At 38.4% G+C, this 18792-nt stretch overlaps 1 protein-coding gene across 1 annotated transcript in view; it reads right to left on the reverse strand.

Moving 5' to 3' along the window:
• Positions 1-2238: 2238 nt before the first annotated feature.
• The window catches only part of RAMP3 (receptor activity modifying protein 3), a 40814-nt gene continuing 24260 nt past the window's right edge, over positions 2239-18792 (reverse strand). The window contains exon 4 of the mRNA XM_015619748.3: positions 2239-3744. Coding sequence (XP_015475234.1) covers positions 3489-3744 — 256 coding nt within the window. The 3' untranslated portion in view covers positions 2239-3488. The remainder of the gene's footprint in view (positions 3745-18792) is intronic.

Below are 18792 nucleotides of genomic sequence, written 5' to 3' on the forward strand. Positions count from 1 at the left end.
TCAGACTTTGTAAATACAGCTCAGGACCTTTCATTTTCTGAAATGCCCTCATGCTTTTGATGATCAAGGCTTAAGCAAAATAATGTCCAGCACTGCAGCATTACATCTTGCTGCCTTACAAAATTCATACTTTGCTTAAGTTTCCAGAAGAGCCAATGCACTGGAGCAGGTGGACACCTGCTTCTAGGATCCACACGACATTTAGACAGGAAGAGACACCACCTACACCAGACAAAAAAGGGGCACACCAGTTGAGCATTCCTATAAATTCATCTGGATGCCCAGTCCATGTAGAAGGGCATTTACATCATATACATTCACTTAATTGTGGGAATGCCAGAAATGAAAGAGGCTGTTGATTGCCTCCACATGAACGATGGACAGATGCAGATATCACGCAGGATTTCCTCCCCATTCCTTACCAATGCCCCAAGGGACATTTGCTACCAACCTGCTTATGGTGAGGTCATACTCCTGGAAGAAAGTAATGAATTTTTTTGTGTTCTTGACCATCTTTGTCCCTGCTCTGAAGGAGCTCTGTCCCTCCTTTGGCCTCCTGAAATTTCTGTTCAAAGAGATGACAGTCCTCTCTGCCTTTGTCTTGGTCATCATCTTCTTCTGTTAACTTGTTGCTGAAGCTCTTATACCCCATGGAAATACACACTTCCACAGCTACTGAATGCAAAAAATCCCACAACTCGCAGCAATCAGCAATGTCAGCTAGCTGTCACTTCTCATTTGGCCTAAATATCGCTGAGGATCAGCCACTGTTCCAGTTCTAGGAAGGATTTTAACCAAATTGTTTTCTTCCTTTTTGAATATCTTTTTTCCTGAGACTCTGTTGTGATATCAAATTAATTTGCAATTAATAAATGAGCCAGGTTCTTGGTACCAATGTGATTTACTTGCCAGTGGAAACAGACTTTGGGGGAGAGATAGCGAGGTCCATGCAGAAGAAAATAACAACTAACTCTCAACAACACATAGTAAAACCTATGTCAAAAGATTCAACAATTATCATTCTGGGTCTCTTATTAGTGTATGTAACAGTTAAGAACTAACTACTGCAGCTGCTTTTTTCCTAAAAACACTATAAATATTTATCAGATTTAAACCACTGAGACTTCATTAAATAATCAGTGTTATTTCCCATGTTTCAACCTCTCTGCCCTTCTTCAGCTACATAAAATGTAATAGAAGATCACACTTGGATGAGAGACCACACACAACGATTAAATTTTCACCTCCAAAACACAGACTAGCATCAGAGTCCTCTACCCCTGCTCCATGGCACATGAAGTAAAATCTACTATTTCTATTTCTTTGGATCTTACATTTTTAAAGACTCTTTGAACTACTGATTTTAAACATGGCATTCTTTTAAAGACCATAGTACACATCTGGTGGTATGAAGTCATCAAGCTTTCTTCTTCTTTACTTACCCAGGCCAATCCATTTTATAAATGAAGCTTATGAATTAAGCTGACTTGTATCTCTCAGGCAACATGTTCATTAGGTGAACATGATTTCAAATGAGTCAGAAACAGTCCAGAATTTGCCCCAAACATGACAATTAGGTTGAAATGAATGTGTTTTATTAAAAGTCAGAATTTTTGTTATGTGGTTTCCAAACCAAAGTTTTGAAACTTGCCTTGAAGCTTGCTGAAGTTTAAGTCAATGAGGATCAAAATGAAACTCCATGCAGAATATAAGATTGTTTGGTATTGGCCAAACGAAATGCTTAACCAAACAATATTTTCAATAAAATGAATGGGTGGGGCATTTTAACTGACCACTAGTTTTGGTGGTCCTATGCATTTTAATATGGAAAATAAGATTGAAATAGAAAATTAAACAATTGCTTAATACATCATTTCATCCTCCTTTTTTACAAAGAGCAATTTTGGCAAGCATATAGAGAATTAGAAAGTATCTTTCGAAAAACACACGGGAAACTCTTTAGAAATTCAATCATTCCAACATCAGAGTAATGAAAAAAAAAGTTGGTGCCTTCAACCCTTGTGAACGGATGCAAAAATAAACCAATACATCTTATAGGGGTTATTTATTTATCTATATACATGCAATGTATGTAGATAAATAATCTAGTAAATTGAGCACTTCTAATTTGATTCAAGCATGGAAGTGCTTCTCATATTCACAGACCTGAGTCTCAGACACAGAGCCAGAATCTTAAAGGAGAAAAATCTAACTAGAAAATATATAAAACACAATTACTTTTCCATTCAACCGTATTTTATTTGTGTGCATAAGGTATGGTAAAATAAAAAGTCACTTGTAACAGACATTGCACACTTGTCGTAGAAGAGCATTGGACTGAAAGGCATGTTGTGAAAGGAAGGTTTGCAACACAGAGAAGTTCTTTTGTTTTGAGCATATGATCTTTATTTCATAACTTTATTACATAACTTTATAGAGTAAGACTTCTGAGTTGAATTTTTTCTCTTTCCTCTTCTTCCTTACTTCTATTCCAAGTTTTGATGCTCATACTTTATTTCCCACACTCTTCACAGGACAAAGAACTATTTTTATGTACAATACTCTGAAAGGCACCTCAATCAACATGACACCTTTATATTTATTTGTAGGACATCACTTGCACAAATCGAAGTGAGAGTGGGGAATATACAATGAACACAAGTCATCAAGAATAGTAATTATAAAAGAGGAAAAATAAGGAGTCTGGCATATGAAAGTTTCTTCACTACTCCGTAGTATATTTATAATCAACCAATTTCCTCTCACATTTTCCAGCTCTGTAAAGTAAGACCTGTACATCCTCCCAGAGTTTGTTTGTAAGACATACAATTCCAAGCAGCAATGCTAAAAGGAATTTTATAAACTATTTTATAACGTGGCATGATAATTCCCCCGTACAAATAGTCACTGGACACACAAATTGCTTCTTTGCCAGAAAAATACTTCCCAGTTTTGATAATGATGATTTTGATTAGCTTCTAGGAAAAGCTGCCACCTGGTTACATACATAATTAGTTCCTTTGCCAGTGATCTCTCCAACTCACAGGGTTAACAGATGAAAGCCTTGAGTGTCCTGCAGAAAACCTCAAGAGGTATCACTTCCCCCTCAGTCAATATTACCCACCATATTACCACAGCTTTGCAAAACATTACCAACCACCTTTACCCACAGGAAAGTTACTTTATCCCTTTTGCAGACAAGGGGTCCAATTGCATGGGAACTCTCTTGTTTCTGGGAGTTGCCTGTGAATTCCATGCTAATGAGGCTCACTGGAAGTACAATTTTCCACCAGCAAGGCTCATGGTCAAGACAGAAGCAGTGACTTGCAGCAGCAGCAGGCAGCTCTTCATTCACAGGAGCATCTCAGTATCTCACTGGTTCCATTTCAGCAGATCTGAAATCTTTATGCCACGTTCCTCTCTTTGTCCTCCTTTCTTAGTGTTTAGGGAAGAAAGAAATGAAGAAAAAGAAAGCCCAGAGGAAGAACTTACACCAGGATGTCACTTCTCTTGCTGCACCATACTACCAGTGTTATCATGGCACATGTCAACATGACTGGGATCAAGATCAGTGTTACGAGAATTTCATCCGGTGGATCTTCCCAGTGAACCTTTTCTGAAGTACAGTTTGAAAAGAACTGTTTATGAATTCCAGTGATAAAGCCTTCTGCGAGGGGGTTTGGCCAAAAGCAACTTGCATTGTTGGCTTCACGTTCTGTGCACTGGGTAAAGTTGTCATAATACCTGGGAGAAGAAGAAAATTAAGAGAAGTTGAAATAGAAAGTATATGCATATTACACTTAGAGAAAGCTACAGAGGGCACCATATGAAATCTCTAAGAGTGTGTCTATCATGTAGATACTCCGCTGAAGAACCCCTAATGGAAGCTGTGGCTACTCACTACACAGTGAGGCAGAAGGAGAACTGACTCACTTGTACTGAGGCAACTGAGCCACGTCGTGTGAAGTTCTGAGATCCCAGATGGACAACAGTCAAACCTGACTACAGCCAGGACCTCCTAATGCCACTTAAATACAAACAGAACTCCCTCACTAGAGACATCTACAGATTCTTTAAGAAACACACACACACAAATGTGGGAGTTGGGCGGGCTGGGATGGACAGAGGGCTGGCCTCAACTGATCACACAGGAGACATCTTAGGCCGTGGGAAGCAGGATGCCAAGAGGGAAAACATCTAGCTAGGTTACAGTGAGAAGAACAGGCTCATGGGAGTTATTATGCTAATGTTGTTGTTCCATATTAAGCATTGTTTCTAGTTCTTGTTTCTGACTAGTTGGTAATGTTCTACATATATTATAATGTAGTTGTTCATTGGTTCACGGTTCTGTTACAAAGGTTATATATTGTTATGTTTCTCCCATTTCGGAGTCTTTGAGGATCACCCCATACCACATATGGCTTTTACCCCTTCATTATTTTTGTTCCATTATTAAAGTCTTTATTTTCCGAGCAACCCTCGTCAAACCTGTCCCCATTTTAATTTTGCCATGCAACTCCCGACTGGTCTGGTCCTGATGTCGCAAACGCTGAATCGTGACACAAAAATGTGCCAAGAACAGGTCACTTTGAACAAAGTATAGATACCTCAACTGCCACTAGACATGATGTTGTGGGGAAAATTATGATGTGGCACTAGGACTGAACCACAACATGCAGAACTGTGAAAAAACTTTGGTTCTGTTGCACTGCCATGCAGTAAGAAAATAATGAGAAAATAAACACACAGAAAGTTAGCTTTTGACAAAATTCCTCTTCTTTCCAACTCCAGCAAATGCCCAGCAGGGAATAAATAAATAATTTCTAATTACATGTTTGTTTATGAAATGCTGGGAATTTCTTGTAATACCTAACATGTGATTTCAATGCTGCACGTGCTAAAATTTACCTAAATATTACCCAGGAATAGCATATATTTGTGAGAACTGGCTACCCTTCAAGAAAAAAAAATGAAACAATAAGCCTAAATGAGTAATCATATGTGTTTTCTGGTGTTAGAATAAGCCAAAGAAATTCAGGAAGTGAATGGATATGAGGGAGGAGATTGAAAATTAGGAAGGTGAAGAGTGTCTGGTCAGTGCATAATAGGGCAAGAAAAAAGGAAGCTGAATTATTGTCTGTTGTGTTGATTTTAGTCCTGTGTGACTCAATAAACTCACTTCAAAGGAGAATTAAAAATAGAAAGGAGAGAGAAAAAATCCACACTACACCTCCAGGGACAGCATCCTATTATAGCATCTGAAGACCCTGCTCTTCCTTACAGTCCATAAAAATATGGTAGCTCCTGATGGATGACTCGTTCTGACACTAAGTCCCTGAGGGGAATAATGTTTACTCAATCCTTTACTGTTAAAGAAGAGGAGACGAGACATTCAGTGTTTGGGCCAAGACTGAAGTCTACTGTCTGCTGTCTGTCTGCCTGTCAGGGGGAATGTCTGCTACAGGCACAGAGGTTGGCAACGCAGCCTGCTGAGCATCTAAATTCTCAAAGCTGTGCTCACAGAAGAAGAAAAAGCCTGACAGAAAGACCCTTCTGTAAGTTCCTTGCAGTTCTCATTCCCAAGGAGTTTGAGCCAGTAAGCAAACACATGCACAATCTAACACCAAACTCCACCATGAAGATGCATACATGCACAATGTATGTGTGTTTTAGGCAAAGCAACTAGAAAGGAAGCTTTTGTAACAGCAACCGCAGGAAAACAACAGGAAATAAGCTAAAAATAAAATACAACTATCAGCTGTTTGCTATTTTAATAGTGTCATTCTTCTGTGTGACCTGATGGCATCCAGTCTTTATGTCCTTGGACTAAATTAGAAGCTGGAGATGTCTAGTTGAATGTGGGAGATACATTCTCAGAGGACCTGAAGGGAAACACATCTGAAGGCAAGGCTACAAGGTTCAGCAGGCTACAATGCAGAGATGGAGGAGCACCCAGCTGCCCAGACAGGTCAGTGCTCCACCTGGCACAGGCTCCAGAATGCTGCACTCTGCTCCAGCCTGCTCTGGGCCATGCTCTCATGGGCACCCTTGTGCCATGAAAAGCTGCTGTTACAGCCACCTCAATAAGAAAACCAACAACAAAACCAGGTGATTTCTGCATGAAAATTCCCTAAGCTCAAAGATTTGATGATATAATTTTTTTTCCCCTCTATGTTTAAAAACCTATTGAAAATTCAGCATTATACCAAGAATTCTGTAGATATTTTTCTTAAATGTTAGATGGTGTGAACAAAAATATTTCCCACTGATTTTTGATTGCAAATACAACATAGCTAGAAAAAGCTGGTTAAGTGTTGTCAAAAGGCCAGATAAAAATAATTTGTGACATACAATGTATTTGAAATACTAAATCCCCAAGAGCCAAAGTAAAATAAAAATGTTATCTTTAATAGTTGGCATGACTTACAATTTTTCCTTAAAACCTTCTCTCATTAAAAAAAAGGAAAGAAATTACTACCTGCACTATAGTTTTAGTTCACACAATTTGAGAAGGTACATAAAGGAAAATCTCAGCTGCTGGAGAATTGCATGTCTGCCAGTAAAGCTGAATTCACTTAAATATTTATGTAGTTTAGTAATTTAGAGTTTATGCAATGCAAGAGAAAGTTCACGTAACAAAAAAAGATCCTCTGCATGGCACTGTGGAACAGCTGCCTCAGATGGGAGCAACTGCATCCTCATTTCTACAGCATGGATGTTTTTGCAGCTGATCAATTGGTTTGCAAGTTGTTGGGTTTTTCTAAGAGGGAGATGGGGGTTAATAGATACTTAATTCCAGTTCAATTTTCCTATGCTTAGTTTTTTTATGCCTTATGTAATTCTCTTTATTTGAATGGTAAAGGCTGGAATAGGAAAACTTTTCACTCTGTATAATAAAATGGCTCTGACAAAGATGTCCTGGCCTCTGGCTGGAGATACTTCAAGAGAAGTCCATTAAAGTTAAACAACTTGTGAAAGGAAAGAATAAGAAATGATAGTTTCTACTTATTCCCAGAACAAATAACTGGAGAGCACATTGGAGCTCAAGCTCTTTCACCTCTCAGATTATAAAGGGGTGCAGGAACATTCTTATTCTTTGTGCTGAGACACATTTTCATCTCTTTCAGACTAGCTACATGGGCCCTAGGTAGTACTCAGGAAAGAGATATTCACCGCGAGCCAGGCTGCGAGCTTTGTGACAAATGGGCCAAAAAATTATTACGAGTTTCAATTCAGCTAAGTAGTCCAATAGGAAAAAAAAATTTAAAAATCTAAGTAGCAGACTCAGGAAAATCCCAAACAATTCTCAGAAAGCCTAATACCATACATATACTACCTAAGACAAACATTTGAGGGCATTTTCTGTCTGCAGCCAGTAGACCCACTGTCAGTTCCAAAAGGAGAATCTTTCCACCTCTCCAGCACTCATGGACAGACCACCACAGAGACACTCACAGCACATAAGCAGTCAGGAATGTTTTGCAATTGCTTAATGAGGAGAGCCAGGAATTAAAAACCGAACTTTCACTATCCCATTTTAAATAAATCAGTTTCGTGATTACTGATACAATTATAGAAGGGTAGTACAAGATACATATAGTACACTGTAATTTTTGTTCTTTTAAGTCCACTAAATACTCAGAATACAGTGAAAAATCTCTCTAGCATAACTGAGTCTTGATACAAACTAGGTAATAGATACACCAGGGACACTCACTCTTGCTGCTGTACAATCCCAGACAGAAATCTAGAGACACTGTTCCAGGAAAGTACAAGTCATGTGGTGTATTTTAATAAAGATGCTTTAAAACTATTTGCTTTCCCCCAGATTATTAAACCAAAAATTTCTTCATACACAGTCACATATTAAATTGAATTATCATCCTTGTAACCTCCACCCAGACTAGAATATGAAATGCTGAAATGTAAAAATATTAACAAGAAATCCCACATGATGAGAAAGGGTTTCTTACAGCATTTCCAGATGAAGTGGAGGCAGGAAGTAGCAAAAAAACCTCACAAAAATAAAAAGCCTATTCTTACGTGAGATGCAGCCAGACTTCAGGGTGCAACAGCCTGGATGAACTTCAAATAAGGATCCAAACCTTAAGATGATTATTTCCTGATGTTTCACCACTATGTTAAAAGGACAGCTTTAATTTCATAGTTTGTAGGAGCCTATAAATATGGTGGAATTTTTCTGAGATTTTCTCACTTAGCATCTCTCCAAACAGATTTGTTTCTGTGTCTCACCATTCCTTTAATCACGTATCTTCTGTCAAGATGAGTATTCTCACAGTCACATTTTTACCTCCCTAATCAGATCAGCTCTACTGCTGTGCAGCTCTGATACAGAATTCAGTCTCAAGAAAATAATGTGCTACAAAAAACATAAGGAAATTAATGGGGGATGGGGGAAACTGGTTTAATGACAATTATGAAGTATAGTTTACTCTCATGCCACTAAATAATGGACATTGTGACAGATATACTCACTTGGGTCAAAAATAATAAACAGATTCTGGTATCCTTTGAAGTAATTACAGATCTCCACCCTTAATTTCACATCAACAGCTGTCTGGAAAATGCAAAATGGTTGAATAAACCTAAGTAAATACCCAATAATGCACAACTATTACTACATTGTTGTTAATTCCCTAAAGATATCACCAGAAAATATAAATATAAAGAGCAACTGTAGCAGTTACTTTATACACTTAATACCCATGTCTAATGAGCAGCAGAAACCACTACATTATGCAAATGTAGAACAAGGGGGTAAACATAGCCTGACATCAGGTACTACATCATTAAAATCAAATATTTAGTAGCACCAGAATTTTACCAAGCCAGACGACTGGCAAGGAGGCTTTCCCTTTCACCACTCCTGACCCAGATTTTAATGACTATTTAGTTGTACACTAGGCCCATTTTTGGAGAACACCTAGTAAGAGGGGAAGTAGTGACATCACTACATCATGTCTTCAGAATCCTGTAACTCCCCTGAATTAGACAAAAATCAAAAGAGCAAGTGAAGACAAATCCTAAGCCACGAACACATAAGCATACATATCCAACTGCTTATAAGCACAGTATCTCATAAGTAGCCATCACTGACAATGTGTGGAAGATGTCCTTAATAGCATGAATAGAATCATTACACACCTATCCTTTACAGTCAAACACTTGTGATTCTGTCAGGGAAATGCAAATTTTAAAACCTCTTCAGGTTTTGAAGCTTTTGTCAAGTTGGTCAACTAGTGAGAGCCCTTCATTTTCTTAGGCTTCTCACCAAAGGAGACAGCGTGCTTCTGGGAGCAAGCATTGAAACATGCCACATGTTCTTGTGGACATCAATATTTGAAATTTCACAAGTAAAATTTTAAACCTTGTACTATAACTTGTGAAGGGAAGCAAGAAGCATTCCAAAATTCAAATTCAAATTGTAAGACCATCTTTTGATTTTCAGTAAGCACTTAGTGCTGAAATCGGCAGATGCACGTCTGCTATCTCATCCATCTGCTTTTTCTATTATAGTCAGTTATTTCTCTGCTCAATTCAGATTATTTCACAATGACAGGGCAAAGGCAATACCTGACTAAGATCAGGATTTTTTTCTTTCCCATCAGCTGTGCATGTCCCCTCAGTGTCATCAGGAAAACCATTAGCATTTTCTGGTGCATATCCTCATTCAAAGGCCAAGCATGACAGAGATGAGAGCCCTGAAAAGCCAGTAACATCCTTTGAAAGCATATCCGTATTATTTATGGTCATCAAAGTTCAAAGTTCTCCATGCTTAGGAACAGTCAGTGGAAACACTGGAATAACTGTTGGGCACGATGCACAAGACAGCTTCCTTCGAGATTCCCCTGCCAAGGAAGGGAGTCCAGAACAACTAGTACCTTGTACAGACGAGTTCTACACCTCTTCTGCCCAGCAAACAAAAAAAAGCTTCACAAAAAAAGGAAGCTAGTAGAGCATTACACTCAAATCTGCCACAGTAGTGATGGAGAGACATGCGAGCAGTACGCTATCCTTGTATCTATCTCAGCTTGACTCCCTCCCAAAAGCATTTCCACCGTGGATATGCACAGTCCTCCCTCCAGTCAGTGAGAGTGCAAGTGCTCGTGGTGCATGCAGGCATTTGGCTCAGACACTGACTCAGCCACCTGTAGAGGTGGTTCTGCTTTCTCCCAAATACATCCGTCACCTTTTCATTCACCTTGTGAAGTTTGCCACAAATAACAGCTTATTTGTCTCCACTCTTCGCCAAATGTTCCAGCTCCATGATAAAACCATCATTCCACCACTGCTTCCAAAATCAAATGCTCTGCCAGCTTCAATCCAATCTTCCAACACCTGGGGAGGAGCCAGAGTCAGGAGGGAAGGTGATGGCTAAGAACTGTTCTGAGCTCATGCCACATTTCAGGAGCTCAGACTTTTCTTTCCATCTCAATAAATGAAGCTGACAGGTGAACAGAGAAAATGTGGCTCAAATTCAGACTGGTCCTCCACAACTGGGCCTCCAGACAGCCACTCAAAACAAGCAACCATGAAGATAATCATTTTTTTGACCAACAGACAAAGACGCATAGGAAACGAAAGAACAGAGGGCCCTTCTCCATTCCAGCTGACATCTACAAACAACTGCTTCATATTCCATTTTTATGAGGATATTAAAGAGTATTAAAGTGTCACCTGCTGAGTGGAAGCTGTCATTAGATTCCACTTAGTCCGAAGTAGCACAAGCCTTCTATAATACCACAGCACTATTTCTTCAAGTGGAAAGAAGGGAGAGAAATATCTACTAATAAGCAGCTGTGAAATAGAAATCATCAGTCTATCAGGCTTACACTTTGAGAAACACCCACTGTAGCATCTCCACAGATTGAAAAATTTAAAAAAAACCCCAAACCCAACAAATAATCTGCTTCTAAGTTGAACTTTTCATCCTCATCATCTTCACAGCCCTCATACCATTTTTATGAGCATGTAAAGAATGTACACTTTCCCTGATTATTTACAGAAAATGGGTTTTACATGAACTTTAAAATATTCCTGTAATTAAAAAAGCCACTTGCTTTTTTTAGTGGAGGAGAGTGGCTGTTGTATTCTGCTCCAAGCAGAGCGCAAATAGTGGGAGTCAAAAATCAGTCGACTAATTACAGATCTTAAACTTCAGATTATGTCAGCTTCTGGATTAGTTAAAGAATAAATCCTTTTTGCAGTCTTGCATAATAAATAAATTATCTGAAATTGCAATCTAGGCACGGACAGTTCACAAACAAGACCAAAATTGATGAAAAAATAACCATAAAACTGGAGGAACAGTAACAAACTTAGATTTAAATTTTTCGGTTTAGAAATAAGCATAAAGACAGTTAGGGAAGAAGCCTGATATAGAAACATTCTGCTTATCTACTATTCAAATACATGATTATGTTTCAGCATGGCTTTGACAGCACAGCATGTTCACCATTGAATGTGGGGTTTTTTCCTTTCTTATGTGTTCTCTTACTTGTGGTGGAAAAGACACATTCCCCCTCCTTATGTAACGTCTCGTTCTGCTTCATGGCTTACCAAGACTGTTCCAACTTCTCCTACACACAAACAGAAGCAAATGGTGGACCCAAAGGGCCTTACTCCTTATCCACAACTGTGTGTGAAAGACTTGAGTGTTCCAACACTCCCTGAAGCTGATTAAGGGTGAGCCAGCAACCTCCCGAGCAGGTGCTTGTCAGCACTGTGTCAGGGGATTTTGGACAATGTCCAGCAAACTGTCTGCAGATCAGAAGCAGAGGGACCCAGCATCCTGAGACTGTCACCTGGAAAGGTAGCTGCTTCTCAGCTCCTGGATCTGCTAAGTTTACTCATCTTCTGCTTGGGACCAGCTAAACTCTGCCTAAGTTTGAGGAGGGACAATATAGCATGGCACATCACCCATAAAATGTTACAAACCCTTGACATAAGAAAGCTGTTATGGGGTCTGATAATACTTAAGCATTGTGAGTAGCCAAGTAGTAGGGTATTTTCTGAATCTTTATCAAATTCCTCTTTGGCTGATGAAAACAAGACTTATTTTCACAGTGATGGTTAAAAACCAATCTGTTTCCCTGCACAGAAATAGCCAACAGCAAAAAGAACCTCACATTTTTGCAATGACAATTTTTGTAAGTAGTAATGCTAATAGTAATATCTTACCCCTGCATACTACAAATCAACCTAGACAGATATTTATACTTCCCAGTAACAGGAAGCAAAAATCCATGGCAGATTACAGTGAAACATGATAAATTATACATAACATAGATCATTGTGCTTCTTAAGCTACCTTCCTGCAGGTAAAAATCAGACTCACTGATAACTCCCAGTCCCACAGGCAGACATAGAACCCAATTCTAGATGCCACAACACCCAATTTAACATTTCTATGTTTATTTCATAATGATTCCTTAATATGAAATGGCACATTTTAGCAGTCAGTGAAATGTATGAAAGGTATTTGTGTATCTGAGTGAAAGGCAAAGCATCAATTTCTTGAAAGCTGCGAAGAATTGTGCTCATAATTGTGCATCAGTGCACTATGCCGTGACAACCTCTGAATTCCACTCCTTCTATACTCAGCATTTATCTTACAGAAAATTTTTAATTTTACAAAGCTGCCATATCTCTAGTGTTTTTTTATGTGCACTACAGGCATCTCATCCATTGCCTTCAAGTTTGTCAATGCAGCCAGCAACATGTGTCTGCCTTCTGCAGATTATACAACAGGCTGAAGAAGGTGCTTAAGAGTGCAGAAGACTGCATTTCTTGGCTTGGAACTACTTTCCAACACTGAATTATATACTATTTTGTAAAGATAAAAGAAATCCCAGAATCCTGGAAATTAACCATGAAAAATACTATTTTTTTATTTTGAAGTATTATTACATAATAAACTTCCGTAATTGAAACAAGACCCTGTGTACAAAGCATATTAGTATTCATTCATACCTATTGTGTTGCCAACAATTAACCACATGAATAATACCACATGTAGCCTGGAGCAAGAAAATCTATTTTATTTTCTCTGCTGAGTTAATCTCCATTATTTTATGTTCGTGGTTGATCCATTTAGAAAACAAGAATGTAGAAAGAGTTTTGCAAACCAGAAGTACCAGAAAAGTTTGCATTAACTTTTCCTTTTCATAATACATTTATATTTTCATTTTCACTGCCTCTAAAAATGTCCATTATATATGCATTGCATATATATGCCTCTCCACTGTCCATTATATATTCATTGCATAATTCATACCAGTCTACCCAAGTTATACCATAGCACTTTACGTTACACCAAACAACTTTACGCAGAAATCTTATGCAATGTTGGTTTGTTTTTTTTTAAATGCAGCCTTTAATTATAAGCTCCATGAAGACTGTTTTCAATTATTGATCTTACCACAATAGAATTCAAAAAGGTCATGAAAGGTGTTGAAAGGCTTATCAGCTGACAGTCCTGAGATTTAACAGCAGACTTTCTAACATCACCTCTAAAATTGCTTACATTATTTTTTTCACAAGTGACTTAGAATTATTATATTCTTATATCTTTAACTATTTTTTAGTTGACTTGGAAATATGAGCACTGACATACTGATGCCACCTTGTGAGTGTAAGCTACCACCGTTAGTCCAAGGCATCTACTGAAGTACACATCAATTTGACTCACAGCACCCCTGCTAAAACACTGTTCCTGGGGTCTTCAGGTGGCATCAACCTCACCACTGTTGAAAACTCTTCCAGGACTTTTAAGGAAATACTGATTTTTATATCAGTGACCTCCTGGCAAATTCCAGATTTCACTCCTTTTTGGGGGGGAAAAAGAAAAAAAAAAAAAAGACTCAGGACAAATAAACGTAACATGTAAAAAAATGTGCTAAAACTTCCCAAAAAAAGCACTTGAGAGGCTGAAATATGACATTAAAGACTGAAAAGTTTTCGGGTCTTGATAATGAATCTCTTCCTACTTAGCAGCAGGCACTGAAGATCCCTCTCCTTTTTCATACTAACAGAACTTCCACAAAGATTTGCAAAATTATTGATAAATTAAAGAACAGAAAGATTTGATCTCTTAAAAACCTTGAAAAGATGGATAATAGGTTGAAAAAACACATTATTCTGGCATGATATGGTCATGATACATTTTCTATGGGAAAACCCAATGTCTCCTGTGGCTTAACAAAGAAAGAAATAGTTACCCACGACAAATAAATTATTGTTGCTTTATCTTCTTCCTATTCCAATGCACTGGTATCCCTGAATGGTGGCTCTCATAGAGAGTAGTTACAACATGTTTTGTGGTATAAATAACGTCGTTTTAGTTCATCAAATCTGAGCCCTTGCTAGTCAGTATACATAATTCAGCAGCCTCCCAAAATATTGGCAAATTTCTCCTAATCCACTACAATAAACCCATTTACCAGTGTCAAGTGAGCTCTTCAAGATTTCATTGTAAAAAGCAAGATTTTTCAGTGTCTAAAATGAAAACACAAGAAATCTCATCAGATGAAAAACTGATAAGGCTTTGCTAGTTTGTAGCATAGCTATGTGTTATATGCTGCAGAACAAACTCAACAAACTGATGGCTTTGTATTTATAAGTAAAGTGGTCTGCAGGTCATCACAGAATTTATAAATGCCAATGTTCTTAATTTAGCATTACAATTCAGAAGTCAGTAACTCACTAAAAATTCAACATTCACAAATGTTTTTCACCACCCTTCTGCATCATGTAAGATGGCCACAGCCAACAGTTTTAAAATGCATTTCTGTAATTCTGCACTCAAGAGAGAAAAATTATTAGAAATTAGTATCCAAAGCATTTCCAATACCTTACTTGGAATTATCCAATATAGACTCTATTTCCACAGCCATGTATTATATAAAATATCTGTGCCTCTCCCTTATAGTAAAGGTGATAATTATAACTGCACTGAAGAACCATATTTCAGCCTCTGCATCCATCAGAAGGAAAGCAGTTATAAGGGAATGAAATATTCCTGCCTCATGTAGAACCCTGGTGTATGATTTTAAACTAAACCACTTTATTTATATTCATCAGGACATATTGTTATCTACACAATATAAAAATTAATCCAGTACATTTCATATGAAACCATGATCTGAAATACAGATCTCTGGAAGATATTCTACTATAGCCACATTAAGGGACCAACTGTGCCTCTGCATTAACTTCAGAGCAACTGGGATGGCTGATCCCAAAACAGCACATTTGTACACATTCAGCACAACCCTGTACCATGCTACTCCATGAGATTTTACAGATTTTAGATTTCTTTCATTCCCAATGTTTTAAATAGTAGATAGCAAGCATTATTATTTCTGCAATGAAAAACTGCTATTGCCAGCTACCAGCATGATGGCAACACAAGTGCTCAAACACAACATTCTTTTCCATTGTCTTACTTCCTCACACCTAACTGATTTATAGGCTGCTTTGCTTTTGAAAAGAAAACCATGAGTCACAGAAGGAAAATAGCATGTTCTTGGGGTAACAATTACCAGCCTGGCATTGTCATTGCTGCCATGACCTCTAGGAGTTTTAAGATGGCTTTTTTAGTACAAAGTTACTGTAAGTTTTGATATGTAAAGAGAGGAAAGAAATATACAGGTAAAAAAGATTAAATATAAACATCATCTTCTCAGCTTTCAGTCAGAGCTTAATAAAAAGCAGTAACTGTATCTGTATGAGAAGCTTAAAAGAAGACAATCCTACCAACGAAGACCAAATGCTGGCATCTACCACATCAGTCCTTTTTGTATACCCCACTGAACACTAAATTGTAAATCAGCTACACTGACACAATGAGGCAACACAAAGTGCAGGTTTACTCAACCTTCCTTCACAGAGACACTAAACAGACAAAGAATATTTTCTTCTATAAAATCTGTACTAACAAAACTGGGAGGACTTACAGCTGGCTAATTGTGGGATTTTTATCACCTTTCTCATTTAGATCTTCATGGAAAATAAGATCTTGCTCTTCCGATGCATACAGAACTTCAGGCAACACCACTGCAGAAAATTACCCAAAGACCAGGCAATACAATGGCCTTTTGCTGTGCAAACACATTTGTGATTTGCAGCATTCTTACCATGACTTTGCCCAAAGTAAACCATAACCAATGTACAAGTCTGTCTATAGGGATATGAATCCCAACACAAATACAGACACCCCTACATGACACAAATGAGGAAGGGTGGACTCCCTTTGATCAGTACTGTTCTAGATCTAAAATTACATGTGCTGGTCACTCAAACATCCAATTTCCAGCAGTCCCAGATTGCCCTTCACATGAGAAAATCACATGCAAAAATCCAGAATCAAGACTTTTCTGATAATATTTATAAGAACGAACTAAATGTTGCTTTTCTAATTGCAAGACCATTACCGTGGGAACATTAGCTCACACGAATCAGTGGCTCACCTCAGCTGCAAAACAAACCCAGCAGTTTGTCTGAGATTTTCACTAGGGATTTGTACTGAGGTTTGATACTAGGGAATATGCCGACCCTATCTGGAAGGAAGCAGAAGAGATGGTTACCCAGGAAATGAGAAGGCTTTTTTTTGCCTTGGTCTTCGCTGGCAAATGCTCCAGTTAGACCCCTCAACTTGCAGAAGGCAAAGCAGGAATTTGGAGAATGAAGAACTACCCACAGTAGGAGAAGATCAGGTTCAAAAATATGTAAGGAACCTGAAGGTCCACAGGTCCTGATGAGAGACATTTGCAGGTCCTGAAAGAACCAGCAGAGGAAGTAGCTAAGTCACTATTCATCACATTTGAGGAGTCACAGCAGCTCAGTAAAGTTCCCATTGGAAAAGAAGCAATCCCCATTTTGCCAAAGGAAAATTAAAAGAAGCACCTCTCCTCTGAAGACAGACTAAGATATTTAGGGTTGTTAAGCCTGTAGAAGAGACTTTGTAAAGATCTTACAGCACCTAAAGGGGACTAAAGAGAGCCGAGAGGGACAGTAGTGACAGAACAAGGGGGAATGGCTCTAAACTGAAAAAGAGTAGGTTTGGATTAGGTATTAGAAAGAAATTCTTTACTATCCAAAACAGATTTCCCAGAAAAGCTGTGGATGCCCCATCTCTGGAAGTGTTCAGGGACAGGTTGCATGAGGCTTTGAGCAATCTGATCTAGCAGAGGATATCCCTGTCCACAGCTTGGAACCAAATGATCTTTAAGGTCCATTCCAACCCAAACCATACAGAAATTCTAAGGTTTTCACAGTTCATTTCTCTTCTGTAGAAGTTTTGTCATTAGCAGCTGGATGCAATTGCTGATCCGTGTCTATATCAGGCTCCCTGCAGTGGTCAGTGGGGAAAATGAAAAAATTTAGATAACCAACCAAGAAAATTACTCCCTTTTGAGAGTTCTTAAATGCCCACTCACCCAGCAGAGGTTCTTAGTTCCAAGCTTCACGAAGTGTGGGCATATCATTTCATTTTGGGTTGCAGAGGTTTCTTCCAGGGTTTGCCTTCCCATTGATCTTAATGAGATCTGGCTTTATTTTATGTAGTATTTTACTAAGTTTCTTTAAAAACTAGGCACTTTTACAGTTAGCTTAGTTGGGCCAAACTGTAACAGGCAAAACTCCCACTGACTTTAAAATTGAGCAACAGGGTCACTTTTCCAAATTACATCAAATTTAGTCATACAGATTTTTTTCTTTAAAACTTTTTTTCAAATTCTCAGCATCTGTACAGAACATGGGTGGACTCCCTCATCATCTTCAATGGGACTGGAAGTGTTTATAGAATTAATATTTCATGTAAAGTGATATGGGAAAACTACACTAAGGCTGAACAGAAAAAAAAAATATTATTTACAGTGGACACAGACCTTGGACCTTGCACACAGCAAAGCAGGGAATTTTGTCAGGTACACACATACCTGCAATGAATCTGCTGTAGATGCACTGTTACGGAAAAAATTTGCCCTCTCCTATTCTGCTATGAACTGAAATTTAAAGCCTCTGAAAATTTAGACTTTTAACATCTTCTAGGTACTGTAGAGCAATGTCACACAGCCACTGCCCCACAGCAAATTAGGGACTCCTAGAGCTGTGAAAACAGGTAAAAAGAAATGTTGGGATTGGAGGAAGAAGTTTGTTTCCTTTTCTCAAACAGAAAATTCAGATCTGACATGTGTTAAATGCACTACTTTGCTAGAAGTCTCTTCCAAAACAAATTGCTATTTCACCCTCTATGGATGCTAAATCTCAACCAGAGTGCCTGTACAAATTACAAGCCGCATAGCTCCTCAGGCTTGCCTGAGAAAGTAGTCTGGGAAAAACATGAGAAGGAATTAAAACAATCCTCAGGAACACAAAACAACCTTGCAGGTGTTGTTATGTGTTCCTTGTTTTCCTTGCAGGAGAAAGTCAGGAGGTGGTGTACACCACTGACCAATGATGGTGATGTAGCAGTTTACTAACCAATAAGAGTTTCCTTTCTGTATTTTCCACAAACTAGTCTATAAAACAAGTCTAGAGTAATAAACTAAGGAATTCTCCTGTTCTGACTCCCTTGAGAGTCCGTGTCGTTCTTTTCACCGTTCCTAATTAGAACGACAACCCTCGGACTCTAACCCACAGCTATCCCCTGGCTGGTAAAAACAGAATGACTGACTGGGAGCTCCCAAAGTAGTAAGTATGCAACCCTAGACACTTGTGAGACGAATGCTGCAACACTACTACTCGTCTGAAGTAAGAGTGCCTCACCTG

Source organism: Parus major, chromosome 2, assembly GCF_001522545.3.
Source record: "Parus major isolate Abel chromosome 2, Parus_major1.1, whole genome shotgun sequence".
Classification (NCBI taxonomy): domain Eukaryota; kingdom Metazoa; phylum Chordata; class Aves; order Passeriformes; family Paridae; genus Parus; species Parus major.